This window comes from Mastacembelus armatus, chromosome 7 (genome assembly GCF_900324485.2).
Source record: "Mastacembelus armatus chromosome 7, fMasArm1.2, whole genome shotgun sequence".
Lineage (NCBI taxonomy): Eukaryota > Metazoa > Chordata > Actinopteri > Synbranchiformes > Mastacembelidae > Mastacembelus > Mastacembelus armatus.
Genome location: NC_046639.1, coordinates 19,833,960 through 19,850,073, shown reverse-complemented (window position 1 = coordinate 19,850,073; position 16,114 = coordinate 19,833,960). Strand labels below are relative to the sequence as shown.

Sequence of the window (16,114 nt, the reverse complement as noted above, 5' to 3'; positions counted from 1 at the left end):
AGCAAGTGTATGCGTGTGTGTGTGTGTGAGGGACAACACTCTTTATTATTGAAGGGTGGAGCAAAAAGAGCAGCCTGCATGATTCATCATCTATGTAAACAGTGAGAAGAAAAGATGGATGGGTCAGCAGACAGACAACGCCATCAAACCATCAGTCAAAAGTCTATCAAGACATCACAAGGTGACCAGTAACATTAAAGCAAACATTGTGATACAGCTGATGTTGAAAATACAGGAAACTGTAAAGATGGTTCAGAATCTGGTCAGACATTTCTCTTTAAGGACAGATTTGAAAACGAGCAGTGACTACGAGAAATGTTTGGAATGATTAAGAGTCAACAAGACATGGATGGGGCAGCAGTGCTGTTGGAGGCACTGCAGTGCTTTGAGCTAAACATCTGCACGCTGATATACTGGTGTTCAGCAGGTATAACGTTATTGCTAATTAGTAGTAAACACAAAGTACAGGTGAAACTAAAGGGGATGCCATCAGTTATGTTTGATCACTAAAGTAATTAACAGATTAAAGTGTTGAGCTTGTGATGGCACTGGACTGAAGGTAAAGGCATTTCTGTTCATACAGAGGAACATGAACGTCTGCGTCAAAAAGCTGCTGAGGTATTTCACTGAAAACCACGAAAGTCAGCATTGTGGTAGTGCTAGAAGAAAGATCATGGGCGAACTGGAGTCTTCGCTGATTGGCGATCAGGTATGTCTCCAAAATTTCACCCAGAATACTTTCTGAGATTGAGTTTTGCGATCTCTGACAGTAGCTTGATTGTTGGAATGAATGTTGGAACCCATCACTCATAGACAGTTGAGGAAATCTGTGTAGGGCTTTGGAGAGTAGAGGCCAGTGGAAGGAGAATATCTGGGATTGTGATCTTAGTCTGTTTTCTGAAAACAAATATGTCGACAAACCAACTAAAGGCGTTAACACTAAAGCTGCTGTAGAGAACTGTAAACATCTGATATTACTAAGTATTCAGACCCTTCATTTTCTGCATGTTTGTTCAATTTTGCCCTTCAAATGAGTACCCCACAAAGATGTTTTTTTACTTTAACTGATGCTGTTGTCAGTATCACTGTAGACAAACCCCCTGAATGATTTTAAGTGTATGTAAACAGTATTAAATGCTAGTTTTAAGATGTAATCACCCTTCAGCCAACATAGTATTTATAATGTAAGACTTGCCCCCTTATTTCCCTTTAAAATCACATTTATTACCACATGAGGTGTTTGAAAGATTTTTTTTTTTTTTAGAGGAATTACAAAACTGATTAGGGCTCAGCTAAGAATTTTTTTTGTATATGTGAATCTTGAAGATGTTGTGGACGTGGGGGGTGGGTTGGTGAGATAAAGGTATATGTCAGCGTGTGTGTGTGTCTGGATAGACGGACAAGTGTGTGGTCCATCTCCCTGCAGCGTAGAGGATCTATTAATAAGTTCATCTGATTCATCTATAAATACATTTCTCCTCTTTCTCCCCACAGAGGCTAGCAGCATGACAAGCTTTGACAGTAGCCACTTGGGCATTGCCATGTGTGTGGCTGGTGGGCTGTGGGTGGAGGGGGGGCTGCATTGATGTATGTATGACAGGGTGGAAGAGGAAGAGTCTGCTGCTTGTAATTGGTCAGCACTGCATTTATTCCTCCAGTCCCACGAGCTGTGGATCAGCCGGGCACATCCCAGTTTAAGGAACCAGTGATGTTTTAGAGGCGTCCACTGTTCCCCCAGGTACAGGCTTTTCAATTCAGTGTTTCTGCTCTTTGCTTCATAGATGTAATTTTGACGTTTAGTCTTTGTCTCTTGCTGCAGCCATTTCTACCACACATTAACATGTACAAGTACATTTACTCCTGTACTGTATTTAACTGCAATTCTGAGGTACTTACTGGATAACCAGCACCTTTACTTGTGGTCTGTACATTTTGTTGATAATACTTAGTGATATAGTACTATAGTTTTTTTTTCTCTTTGAATGAGGTATATTTACTTGTGATGTGTTCTCCATTTTTGTACCTTTACTCAAATGTCACACCTAAATAGTTTTTTTTTTTTTCAATTTTACTACTTCCATGTAGTGCTGCTTCATCCTCAGACTTCACTACATGTCAGAGCCAAACCTTGTACTTTTTTCTGCTCTACATTTATCTGCTAACTTTAGTTCCTTTTCAGAATCAGATGAATCAAACAAAATACAGTCTAATCATCAAACTTTATTGATCCCTGGTGGGAAATTCCCAAACTACCCAGCAGTATGGAAAGTACTTCAAATTAGAAGTATATAAGGTAGTTAACATTAGCTCCACCTTTACCAGCTGTAACATTAAAGTGATGAACACAATAATGCATCAATAATTAGAATCCAATAATATCAGATACATTCATGTGAAATGGGCCATTCTGCACAATGACTACTTTTTACTTTGGATACTTCAAGTACATTTGGATGCTGGTACTTTTGGACTTTTACTGCAGTAACATTTGGAATGCAGGACCTTTATTAGGAAGAGGATTCTGAGTACTTCATTACTGGTTAGAGGTGTTAAAAACTATGGCTCTTAGCTGACACGGGCCCTACCCTGCTCTAAAACGTACGCTGCAGTCTGTGGTGGTGTCGTCATGACGCAGTCGGGGGGGCTGACGTACCTCTCTCCGTCGCTCGGATCCTCTAGCGGATGCTGCGACCGAACACCCCCCCCCCCCCACACACACACCTCCAAACACCAAACATGTCGCATGAGCGTCTCCTCTCTCCGCTGCGTTTCTCTTCTTTTGCTCCGAGAGCCGGTAACAGTTAACCGAATTCGGTCAAATTAGCAGCTGTCACAGACCGGGTCCCGGCGCACAGATTACCCCCCCCCCCCTCCCCCTTTCTCTCTCTCTCTTTCCCCCACCCTTCTCTTCCTCCCCATAACGGAGGTCTTTAAACCCTAACCCGGCGCATCCTCTCTCTCCCTCCCTCTCTCCTTCTGTCTCCCTCCCTCTCTCTGTCTTTCTCTCTCTCTCTCTCCCCCTCCCTCTCTCTCTCTCCCCCTCTCTCTCTCTCTCTCTCACCCTCTCTCCCTCTCTCTCTCTCTCTCTCTCTCTCTTCCTCTCCTCACCGCCGCAGAACTCCGCCGACCGACCGTCAGGTGACCGCGCGGAGCGGAATATTCATCAGCACCGTCGTCGTCTTTCATCCCTCCACTCCTTCGGACTCCAGGCGACCGGAGCTGCCGCAGCCCCGGTGCCCGCTGTATCCTCTCATCCGGTTTGGGACACTCTCCGCTTCACGGAGATTAACGGGGACTCTGCTTCCCCGCCCGCACGCTGATGCTGATGTCCTTGAGCTCGGCCTGCACGGTGAGTCGGTGAGTCCGTGAGTGCTCGCGTGCGTGACTGTTATTTACCCCGGACGCTCGAGCGCCGTTTTTATTATAGGGGAGATGTGTTCCTCGCGCTGATTGATTGATTAATAGCACGCGGGAGGTTTTTAGCGGACTTTGAGGATGTGATGTGGCCTGATGTGGCTTCTCTCGTCCCAGGCCTCGCACTGCTGTAATAACAGCCTATACAGTAGGGCATACCATAATACTCTGCAAACAGCGTTATGACATTATCAGGGAGTATGTACGCGTGTATGAGTGTGTGTGTGTGTGTGTGTGTGTGTATGTGTGTGAGCGCGCGCGCATCTGAATGTGCGCGCGTGCGTGCATAGAGCAACATATCCCATCCATCCATCCATCCGTGCATCCATCCCTTCATGTCCTGTGTCACTTGACAAGGGGCTGCAGTCCAACATTTTCACCGAGCAGCACGGGCTATTCTTCCACTTGCCTCCCGGTTTTCCCGGGCTACCCTGTGTACCGGGCTGTGGGCTGTTTGGTATCAATTGCGTTGTTTGTCGCACCTGCAGCGCTGAGCTGCGGGGGTGTCTCTGGGATCGGGCACTGATCTCTGGCCGGAGGGACCGGTGCAAGTCGCCCGGCGCAGGGTTGGTGTGAGTTGGGCAGAGCGGGCCGGTAACCTTGCAGAGGGACACAGGGTAGGCAAGTGGCGCACGTTAGAGTCCGCTCTCCTCCTCTCCATGCATTTTTAGTAAGTCCACAGTGTGGTCTCTGAGCTCTAATCAGGACCTCTCCTGTTGCTGTAAATGTGTTGGGGATGAGGCTGAGCCGAGGGATAAAGCCCAGGCACGTCTGAAGGTGACCAGGAAAGGTCGTTTTGTGTGGGAAACACACTGTTGCGTGGGGCCATTCCTGCACAGAGGTGCACACTCTTCCAGGCAACTGGCTGCTGAATTGTGTGTGCGCAGTGGTGGACTGGTAATCTGGCATACCGGGCATTTTCCCAGTGGGCCCACGCACTTTTGGCTGCACATTTATTTCTCAGCTTGGGTGGTATCTGTCTGATTGCGGTGGGACACCTGGGACAAAAAAAAAAGCCAGGGCCAGTTTTTTGTCCCAGTCCAACCCTGTGTGTGTGTGTGTGTGTGTGTGTGAAGCTTTGGATGGATGTTGGCTCATGTGGGATGGACATGAGAGTGTGTCTGGACTGTAAGAGAGAGAGAGGTACTATCAGAATGGACATCAATCAGCCTTAACTGGGACTTTCTTTCACCGGCCCTTCCTGTGTCAAACCTTCACTATCATCATCCTCAGCATCATCCAGCTGCTCTACAGTAATGCAGATATCTCTGTTGGCGGACCATCTTTAATGGCTCCAGCCACTGACTGTGTTGAATTCTAAGTGTGCTATTCCCGCTGGGCATTACAGAAGTGTGTGACTGGCGCCGAGCCAGCGACGGCAGGCAGCAGCAGCCCGGATACAAAGGCCCTGCCAGAGGTGACCCTTCAGAAGCCTGTCACAAAGTAGGACTGCAGCTGCACAGGTAGACTGCAGGCTTTGCTGCTGTAAACTAGTGCAAAAAGACACAGAGCAGAAATGTACACAGGCTCACCCAACATGACAATTATGTGAACAATTAAGGAGTGCAGACAGGAACACATGAGTGCACATGTTTGTTTAGGCACACGTGCTCAGGTTTGTGTGTATGTAGCCTGGGTTACCCCTTCCAGCACACACACAGTCATAAAGCATACATGGCTCCATTGGCCCAGAATCAAATCAAATCCCACCAGGACCTTCTCCCCTGTGTCTTCACCATTCTGTACCTTTCTCAACTTACTCGCTGCTGCGATAGAGAGAAAATACCTGAAGGGAAAGAACGGCCACTTTCTTAACAAAAAAAAAAAAAAACATCAAATTGCTCCGACCTTCTGAGGGATGATTTGCAGAGAAGCAGGGCTAGCATTCAGAATAAATGGGTAGGCCGCTGAGGACTGTGGTGACCTTTTGTCTGACTCTTTTCATGTTCAAACACATTTTCAGGCAGGACAGCCCCCCTCTCACTCCATCTCTTATTCACTCTCATTTTGAAAGCACCATTATGGATGACATATTTGTGTGTTGTGTCATGACAGAGATCATGTAAGTGATGTCTCCAGGCAGGAGTGATAGTGTCTTTGTGTGCTTTTACTGTACATTTGTGCTGCTTGCATCCTGTGGCTACAGTGGATTGTATTGTTAGAAATGCATAAAGCTTTTTAGTTGTGCAATGCAGGTTTGCATGTGCACACATATGTACATGCGTAATGTATATGTCACAACTGTGAAACAAACACAAAGACACTGTCAGAGTTGGTCGCAGTAGTTGTGAGGCTGAACAGAGAAGCTTTTTCTTGTGTAAGTGTTATAAAATCAGACGGAATCGGTGAGTAAGAGACTGGATGGGAAAAAAACGAGACTGGCTGAGTAAATAAATGATTGCAGTAGCAGGAAGCAGATAGAGAGTGAGAATGACAAAATGAGGGAGTTGGGGGGGGGTAGAGAGGAAGGTAAAATAACAAGCAATGAACACCACAAGACAAGATGTGCACAAAAAGACTGCAAACCCATACAGATAGACAGATAGAGATAAATAGATGGAAGAGCAGGTAAATAAGAAGGGATGGAGAGCAAGAGGGAGCTTCAAAGGCAGAGCAGGGTGACTCAGTCTTGAACTAACGCTCTCAGTCAGGATAGAGCGTGGCAGGGCAGAGAGAAAAACGGGAGGGAGAAGACGCAAGAGGCAGAGGGAGTTGAGGGAAGGGAGGAGAAAAGGGATGATGATTTTTTATGCTCATCCTTATGTAAAATACCCTGGTAGGGGAATCAGAATATGTTGTGTCATGTGTGATGCTGAGAATATTTAGTTACAGCTGGCGCTAATTGCTCATGTGAGATGAAGCGTCATCTTAGTCAGTGTGTGGCTGAAGAAAGCAAGTTGCTGTTGTTCCCAGGCTGTGCTGAGCACGAGCCGTGTCAGATTTATTTTAATTAAATCAGCTCCAGAAATGAGCTGAAATGGTAATTCACTGATTAGGATATTGTTGGATTCAACAAGAGCAGCTCATTTCAGGAAACTTGAACAAACTGAGTTAATCGCACCTTAAAGGTATGTGGATGCAAAGTGAGTGCAAAGTTAACGTTAGCATAAACAGGCTGGAATAAATCTTTTTTTTTTATTATCAGCAAATCTCATGAAAACACCAAACCCAACAACGACCATGATATTTTTCATCCCTCTGTGCCATCAAGCTCCATTATTGAGGCACACACTAATGCACATGTGCCTTCATTATCATGAACACACACACACACACACTGTAGTTTCTGTTGACTCAGTCCCACATACAGTACACCATCCTGCTGCCACAGATATTCACTAAAGCACCAACTGAGTCCGCAGCTGAAAATAGGCCCAACAAATGCGTTCTTTCCTCCTGTTTGAGCACAGGTCTTCAAAATACAGTGGACAGATATTACAGAGAGGTTTTAAAAAATGAAGCAATATGTTTTGAGAGTATTGAGAGAGGTAGTGCCACATGGTTGGTTTTGGTGTTTTCATAGGCCTTCCTGACAACAAGAACCAGACAGGGAAAGTTTGTGATGTATTAATGTCCAGTAAAATCAGTATCAGATGAAAATGTTTTAACTTTGTTTTTTTTCCCCTTCAAATAGCATCTTGTACATTAAAGTCTTTGCGGATGAAAGCTAAAGCAACAATCAGATTGTTTTTGTTCTGCGGACCTTATTTCAAACAACTTTGGTGGAATATAAAGATACAAACCTCTATTTAAGACTGTTTCCATTTTTGACAAATAGTTTAAGCTAACAATAGATGAAAAATGTGAAACATGTTTGTCACAGTGTTGAACCCACTCAAAGGGTTTACCAACTTTTAAGTCTTTATTTTGCATTTATGCCCTGCAGCTTTCAAAAGCACTGTTTTCACCTACAAACAGCAAACAGACCAAGTTAGTGACTGGCTGGTGAGCAATTAGCAGCTGAAGAAGCAGATATTTGTCTCATGAGTCGATGGGAATATTAGACATCCCTTTGCCAAAAGCACCGACTTCAAATGAATGCTAATGTTGCTAATGGATGTGTATTTCAGCCATGGTTTGCTAATATCTTAGTTATAACCAGTTTAAAAAGTAAATGTTGCGTTTACAGCTTGTTGTGCTGCCCCCATGTGGCCAAAAATGAATCATAATGAATCAAAAATTAAACAACGTGAAGTGGGATAAAGGTACAAGTGTGAAAAAGTCAAGCTGAGGCCAAAGTGTGGGTCTATATTGAACTTAGATCAAATGTATCATGTTTGTACTAATCTAACTGTATGCAAGTCATACTAAGACTAATGAACTGAAACTAGATTTTTTTTGTCATTGCGTCAAACATGTCACAGCTGTACATGCCTTGTCTCTGCCTCAGAGATGTTTTTTATATAATAATAGTGACTGAGATCAATAGAGTAAAGTGATCATGTTTTATCTCTCTCTCTTTCATACCCTCTTAGGTCCTGGTGGTGCAGCAGTAGCTACCTCTGAACTGGATCCACTTTCTGTCTCTGATTTATCAGCTGCCTTTGCCTCGCTTGCCCCTCTCTCCATCCATCCATCATCCCTCCATTGCCATCTGTGAGTCTGTCAGCACGTCCATCCTTCTGTCCGTCCATGGACTGGCCGTGACCCTGGAGGGAGGGGGACAGAAACGAGGAAAGAGCAGAGTTGCAGAGGAGACAAAGGAGAAGAAGCTGGATTCATTCAGACATTACGCTTCTGAAGTGCCCCTGCTCACTGTCCTTCATCCCCCTCACCCGCCTCCGCCTCCTGCTATGGAGAATTAAAGGAGCAGTGGGAGGCTAGGCCACCATAGCGAGCAGAAAAGACAAATAACCAACTCTCCTTCATTTCCCTTAAATAAAAATTGAAAAGGGTTTAGGTGTATCATCATAATTACACATTTTTAAGTAGAATATTGAGACAGAATTCAGACAGGATTCAGACTGTTGAGCACATGAACACCACTCCGCCAACCAAACAAAGAGTGAACTGAGTTCAGGACAGAGTACAGAGAGAAAGGACGACCCACACAGAAGAAAACCCTTACTGACATGTCAACAACAGCCACAATGGGTGAAATGGCAAACAGTGCGGTGGAATTTTATCCCAAAGGGACTCGAGGAAGGGGTGGAGGAGGAGCAAGGGCAGATGGCAGCCATGCAGGGGGAGACTTTGGGGTCACGGTGAAGGAGCTCAGGGAGCTGATGGAGCTCCGAGGGACTGAAGCCCTGCAGAAGATCCAGGACAGCTACGGAGACACAGAGGGCCTCTGCCAGAGATTACAGTCCAACATCACTGATGGTGAGCAGGCGTCGACAGGCCAGAGGGTGAATGGTTTGAAAGTTGGTACGAAGATGGATGGAATAATGTATGATGGCGGAGTAGATGGCTGTTTGGAGGTCTGGATGAGAACACAGATGCACAAATAGAGGGATTGAGGAATGAATGGGTGCATGAGATTGCTGGCTTGTTGGATAGATGGTTCTATAGAGTGGATGAATGAAAATGGGTTGGAAGGGAGATGAATTGATACGCTGAGATTAGCTGAATGAAGGAGTGCAAGAATGGATGACATTGTACTGTTGTCTGAGGGCAGACACCTCTGCATGAGTGGTGTTGCAACAAACTGTGTGCAAATCATGATTTCCAGTTTGTCATCATCTTTTGACTCAAACAAATAAAACCATGTGTTCACCAGCGATTCTATAACGAAGTCAACGCTAATACTGATAAAAGAATCTTTTTTAATGAATGCAATACTTCTATACAAGTTGACTGAAGTTAAAAACAATGCAGCAACTTAACTGCAGTGCCCCACATCTCATCCAGACAAATGCAAAATGAAATGGAAGTGCGGTCAAAACACTTACTCACAGCATGTAATCCTGGCTGCAGCAGTTTTTGGTTGGACAGACAATGAGTGGATGAATTGATTGATGATTAGATGAAGGGATTACAGTGGATGAATGGACAAAAAAATAATAACTAGAGCTGAAATGATCACTAGATTATTTTGCTGACTATAAATGTATGAGCATTTGTTTAAAAATCAATTCATTATTGTAAATAGATGAAACTACTGTGAAATATGTAGCACAGAAAGTGTGATCAGAGCCCAAAGTATCCTATTTTTACTTAATACATACTATAAATTATTTCTGCACTTAAACTATTAACACACACTTTTGTCTTTACTGACCTAATGCAATCTCTACCCCTCTCATACAAATCTGAAGCATCAAAACTAGATGTGTCAACCCAACAACTGTCATAAATTAAGCCTGCTTCTCCTCTCAACCCTGAAATCAGGTTGGCCTAAATGTCCCCACAAGGTCATGAGTTGAGGTAAACCATGTGCAGACAAACAGGAAAACATGCACGCACAAAAAATAACAAGCGAATACGATTATCCCAATCAATGACTTATATTGATACTAATGATAAAATATGGGTGTCTGTGTGCATGCACACTTGTATGTGCTAGCAGGGGTGTGGTACCACACTACGCCCACCCCTTCAACTAGTTTGTAACCTAGCAACACAACAGCAGAGTGAAGTTGGCTGGGAAAGCCAGTAAGAGAGAGAGAACGATGACTGAGAACTGTGAGATGGAGCTGGTGAGGAACAGAGAGGAGTGAACGGAGACAGAAGAGTGTGTTCAAGTGAAAGGGAAAGTCTATGCTGTGTGTGTGTGTGTGTGTGTGTGTGTGTGTGTGAGAGAGTGTGAATGTGAACGAGCTGCAGAAACATTGAGAGAGTTAGTGGGTGTTGAATTACAGTAAGTGTGTGTTAAGTGTTGCTAATTTGATACTCTAAGCTGGTCAGGACTCAGTGTAGCAGGTCCCGTCAAAGCCAGCACAAACACACACACGTCACACTACCTATAGTTGTAAGAACATTCACTGACATTATGCACTCCCTAGCCCCTTACCCTAACCCTAACTACATCCGTTATCTATGCTGCTTATCCTGTAGAGGGTCATGGGGGTGCCGTAGCCAGACCTAGCTGACCTTTGGTCCACACATCCCCAGTCTGTCACAGAGCTGACACATGGAGACAAACACACTAACACTCACATCCACATCTACAGTATATCTAACTTTAACTGTCACAACTATTCATTAAAAGGCATAAAATCTCCAGCATTTCCAGTGTAAAGTGAAAACCAGCCACATTTTCCTCACAATGTAGAAATGTCCTCACTAAGCTTAACTAAAATAACACAAACACTCATTTGACCTACTCTCTATGTGATGTCAATTATCAAAATAATTAATCCCTAGCCTCTTAAAATAATTTTAACCATTATAACTAAATCTCTAACCCTAACCTGAACCCTAAAGCCAAGTCTTGACGCTTTGAGAATGTGTGTTAGAAAGTGACAACCAGCCACAATGTCCTCACTCAGATGGTATAAGAGTTAAACTGTTCCTCACAATGTATAGCCCCCTCCACACACACCCACACACACACACACACACACACACTCAGAGCCATATATCTGCAGTTGTCCCTACATAGCACAGTTGGCAAACAACACACACAAACACTGCTCACCACACACTTGGACTTGCTTCTTTTGCACTGTGCTGACTTTCACAAATTACATATGGTGTAATCTGGTGTGACAAACCAGCCAAAGTGCAAAGCAGATGAAGAAACATGTTTCCCACCTAGTAGATATCTCATGTCATCACTCAAAACCCGGATGGCTCAACCTTGTGACCGATCAGTCAGAACTTGTGGCCGTTTGACAGCACAACAAAAGCTGCTGTCTCTGCTTATTATGATTACAATCAAACTGATCACAGAGGAGGGACATGAATAGGCAGATCAGATGGGAAAATGTGGGTATGTATACGCACTACACAAATACATAACGATGACACACGCTGGGCTAAATGCACTACAGGCATATGCATCATGATGCAGCGATGCTGAGCATCATCTGTAACATGATCCAAAGAGCAAAGTGCAGGTTAAACCATTGCAGGATGGGATCTCTCTGTGTGTGACACCACAACACTGCAGTATGAGACCAGTACATCCACAGTGATGAGCAAGAGGAGGAGGAGAAAGAGGGAACGAAAGAAAGACTGTTTGTGTATGTGGTGATTGGGGGGCTGCGAGAGGGGTGAGGAGGGAAAGCTAGAACAGCTTGCCGCATTGTCAAGGACACATGAAGGGGAGATTGAGAGAGGGAGAAAAAGAGAGGAGGAAGAGAGTCAATGAGAGAGGCTGTGGAAGAGGATGAGGAAAAAGGTTGAGAATGGAGGGATGGATGAGTGGATGTGAAAAGAAGCGAGGGAGGACTAATGAAGGGATGATACAGTTCACTACGATTACTCAGCATAAGGTCACCTGTTTCCTCCCTCTCCCTGTCTCGCCTTGGCCTGAACCCTGTTGAACGTCATATTTGCTACACAGGTCTTGTGCTCAGTGCTGAGAGCTACGTACGTCTCCCTGCAGCAAGCACACTGGACCAGGATGTACCCAAAAACACACACAGGCAAACAGACGCAAACATAGTCACCAACCTTGGCCAACCACAGCATATAACCACAAATTGCTGTTAACCTGACAGCCAATGAAAAAAAAGGAAAAAAAAACTCTGCTCTGAACCTATCACACTGAAACAATGACATCACCTGTTGCTGGGCAGAAACCTGTTAGAGACAGGAAGCCCTGGACCTGATATCCTGGTCACCATGGAAACTGCATCACTTAGGGGTGAGGCTGAAGCCGGAGATGAGAAGTACATTTGAATGTAGCTGCCATAACTCACTGATTTGATTTGACTGGTTTATGTTTTTTTTAACTATTTTATTGGATCAAAAAAGTTTCTCTCTATCTCAACCTCAGGCCTCAGTGGGGACCCAACAGACCTGGATCGCCGGCACCAAACGTTTGGCCAAAATTTCATCCCCCCGAAGAAGCCCAAGACCTTCCTGGAGCTGGTGTGGGAGGCCTTACAGGACGTCACACTCATCATCTTGGAGGCTGCTGCCATCATCTCCCTCGGCCTGTCTTTCTACCACCCCCCTGGAAAGGAAAGCGAATGTGAGGACAAGGGCAGTGGGGGGAGGGTGGATTATTATTTTTATTTAATTTATTCATTTTTGGGTGAGTGTTTTAGGTGTGAAGGATGAAGTGACAGCATTCAAGATTAGAGCTATAGAGAAATAGAAGAGGAGAGGTGAGGAGGAAGATGAATCATCATCGCCCTGTCACCTGTAGCCTGGATAAAGAGCTGGAGTGAGAGTAGAGGAAGTTAAAGCTGTAGGAGGAAAAGAAATTAAGAAATTTGAGAGGTTGAGAAAGTACAGGAAGAAGAATGAAAAAGAGTTCTAAAATGGACCATTGCAAATTTTGCGGCTATAAATGCAGATCACATAATAATCGTTAATTTCTAAATGCACTGGATTGGTGACACAAGTAGAGAAAAGTCATAAAATTTACAACAAACCACACAAAATGCTCACTTTCTGATCCGTTAATTGCAATTCACAACACAGCCAAATCTGTCCACATCCCAAACACTGATTAAGACCATAAGATGCAGTAAAAACTCACTCAAGAGTCGTAAAATCAGTGAATGGTCTTAGTAAAGTCAGTTACACAGCAGAATCTATTTAAAGTTTGCTCAGATTTGCATCTGTAAATGGCCATAACCCACAGATTAAGGCAGTAGTAGCAAAAGTCCTGTGTGCTTTGCTGAGAAAAGGGTTTTACTGCTAATAAACTTTTAATTTGGTAACAGTGAGTTAGTGGTGAATGATAAAACATAGCATAACAGTTGCACAAGTAAAGAAGAGTTATAAAGTCAATGAAGTCTGTGACAGTTACATCGGTTTGATATTTGCTAACATTACCTGCAAAACTACTAAATGGATTGAATTAAGCAATAGTGAATTTTAGTCATAGTCTTGCTTTAAAATTTGTTTCAGGGTTAAGTAAAATGTGAAAATTACAATGTAAAGAAGATTTTAAGTGAGAATTACCTGTATTTTCCCTTGGACATATTGGAAGTTTTCCAAAGCACTTGATTTATCCAGGCTGACTGTATTTTTCTGCAGGCCTCACATTGAAACACTGCTGCATTGTCTGGCTCAGGCATATTTACATAAAACTCTTATCTTATGCAGTATTCTCTTATCAATAATCAGAATTTCCTTTAGATGGTGTCAGTTAATCAATATATAATCAATCAATATCCTGCTCCTGATCATTGCTATTTGGATGAATTTGTAAGATTGACTATGTAATTCCTATCTTATTACCTTAGTTTGTTTCCCAATTAAAAGACAAAAATTCACAAAATTAAAGGGCAATTATACAATATACAAAAGCTGCAGAGATTAATCATAATATCTTGGGATCACCCAGCTGTGGCTATAAGCTTTCTAGGTCTGTTTATCGCATGACAGGTCATAATAAAGAGGAAGTGGGCTCAGTGCACAGGAGGAGGAAATGTAGGACACTGTGGCTCTGGCCTGACATTTCACAGTGCACCCCAAACAATAGCAGCACATGCAAACTATACCACACATTCATCTTGTTAGGTGCAACATAAGCATTTGTAGTCATCTGCCATCATGAATGGTGTAGTATAAGTTATATGATGATAAACTCTAGTGGAACGCGGCCACTATAAGTAGCAGTTAACCATACTGTTTGTTCTGAGTCATACCTAAAGGTCTTCCTGTGGTTCACGAGTCAGGAGGTTTTGACATTTTTCTTGTTAGGTGGAGGTGGTGGATGACTCATTTATCTACACTAGGCCACAGATTGCCCCTTTACTTTTGCTTTCCTTGTTACATTTAATAAGTTAAGGAAAAGTGAATGAACCCATCCAACTGTGCCTGTGAATAACCATCAGTTGAAATACTGCTTCAGCTTTGTCTCTAGTTGTTTATTTCATGAAATATCTAACCAACAACACTGTGTTCCACTCTGACCAGCATGTGGGAATGTGTCGGGGGGCGCAGAGGATGAAGGCGAGGCTGATGCCGGCTGGATTGAGGGTGCGGCCATCCTTCTGTCTGTCGTGTGTGTCGTCCTGGTGACGGCGTTTAATGACTGGTCCAAAGAGAAGCAGTTCCGGGGTCTGCAGAGTCGGATTGAGCAAGAGCAGAAGTTCACTGTCGTGCGGAAAGGAAATGTCATCCAGATCCCTGTGGCTGACATGGTGGTCGGTGACATAGCGCAGGTCAAATACGGTAAAGAGACCATCACAAATGCTTATTGTATACAACAGGAGCAGACAATTTTAATAATGATTTATCTGTTTATATCTTCTCCAACTCAATAATTAATTGTACATCATGTAGAAGATGCCTGCCATGATGGTACATATTACCTAACATGTCCACAAGATTCATACATTTTCTTGTCAGCAGCCACTCATGTATTGACTTGTCTCTAACAAAAAAGGACACAAGGTGAATCAGACACTGATCTGTGCACATCTGTGTTCAGGGGATCTGCTGCCAGCTGACGGTATCTTGATTCAAGGCAACGACCTGAAGATAGATGAGAGCTCACTTACAGGAGAGTCTGACCATGTACGCAAGTCTGCGGAGAAGGACCCAATGCTGCTCTCAGGTTTGTTTTCACATTTTTTCATTTGATTTCTGCCACCCAACTCGTTCTACTTGGAATATATCAAGTACTTAACATGGCACAGTCTGTCTGTATGTAAGCATATAGTATTTTCTAATACAATAACTCAAAACCAAAATGTTCTTAAGCCACAATATATAAACCGCAATCATGTGGAGATTATCTGATTGCATCCTGGAACAGCAGAAATACCTGGGACTGCATCAAAGATAAAAATGTAAGTGTTTATGCGTCCACTATATCTAAACCCAGTCTGTTTAAATGTTAAGGTACCCATGTGATGGAGGGCTCGGGCAGGATGTTGGTGACAGCTGTAGGCGTCAACTCACAGACGGGCATCATCTTCACACTGCTTGGTGCTGGAGAGGTGGAGGAAGATGGGAAGGAAAAGAAAGGTAGGGAAAAGAGAAGAACCAGTGAAGCGACAAGAAATTTACAGAAATTATGCTTTGAATTGTAATGAGAGACTTGTTTTTGATGAAATACACTGCAGCATTTTAGTAGTTTGAATGTGCTCATATAGCAAGATGACAGCCCTGATATTTAGTTACAGAAACACAAATGGTTATTGTACATTGAAAAGTGGTAGAGGAAGTAAACTGATGCTTACTAAACAAAAGGAGAAATGGTCTGTTTAGCACATCTCCTCCATGGCTTAAAGCTTCAGACTGCTGGAGTCAGTTAATATGCCCGGATAAACATGAATGGATTACAAAACAAGGCACTAAGAGAAGTGCCTTAGTATTTTTTTTGTAAGACAGTTAATCAAATGATTAGAAAGAGATGCAAAAGTACCATAAAGAGACAACAAATAGCTCAGAAGACTGAAATTATCCAGAGAGAGATGCAGGAACAAAACAAAACCAGTGAAAACAACCACAAACAATGCAAACCAATCACAAAGGCATGCAAAGATTCAAAACACAACCACAGAGATATTTAACGTGTACACACAGTCAGCAGAATTTCATCAGTTTCAACAAGATCACAGAGACAAAGAGACACACAATCACTACAAAGAGACAAAAAGTGATTACATAAAGATGCAGAAACACA

General features: G+C 43.4%; 1 protein-coding gene across 1 annotated transcript in view; it reads left to right on the top strand.

Moving 5' to 3' along the window:
- Positions 1-1,610: 1,610 nt before the first annotated feature.
- atp2b3b (ATPase plasma membrane Ca2+ transporting 3b) overlaps positions 1,611-16,114 on the top strand; it is a 42,891-nt gene continuing 28,387 nt past the window's right edge. The window contains exons 1-6 of the mRNA XM_033325300.1: positions 1,611-1,738; positions 7,890-8,736; positions 12,299-12,496; positions 14,398-14,655; positions 14,915-15,040; positions 15,328-15,453. Coding sequence (XP_033181191.1) covers positions 8,487-8,736; positions 12,299-12,496; positions 14,398-14,655; positions 14,915-15,040; positions 15,328-15,453 — 958 coding nt within the window. The 5' untranslated portion in view covers positions 1,611-1,738; positions 7,890-8,486. The remainder of the gene's footprint in view (positions 1,739-7,889; positions 8,737-12,298; positions 12,497-14,397; positions 14,656-14,914; positions 15,041-15,327; positions 15,454-16,114) is intronic.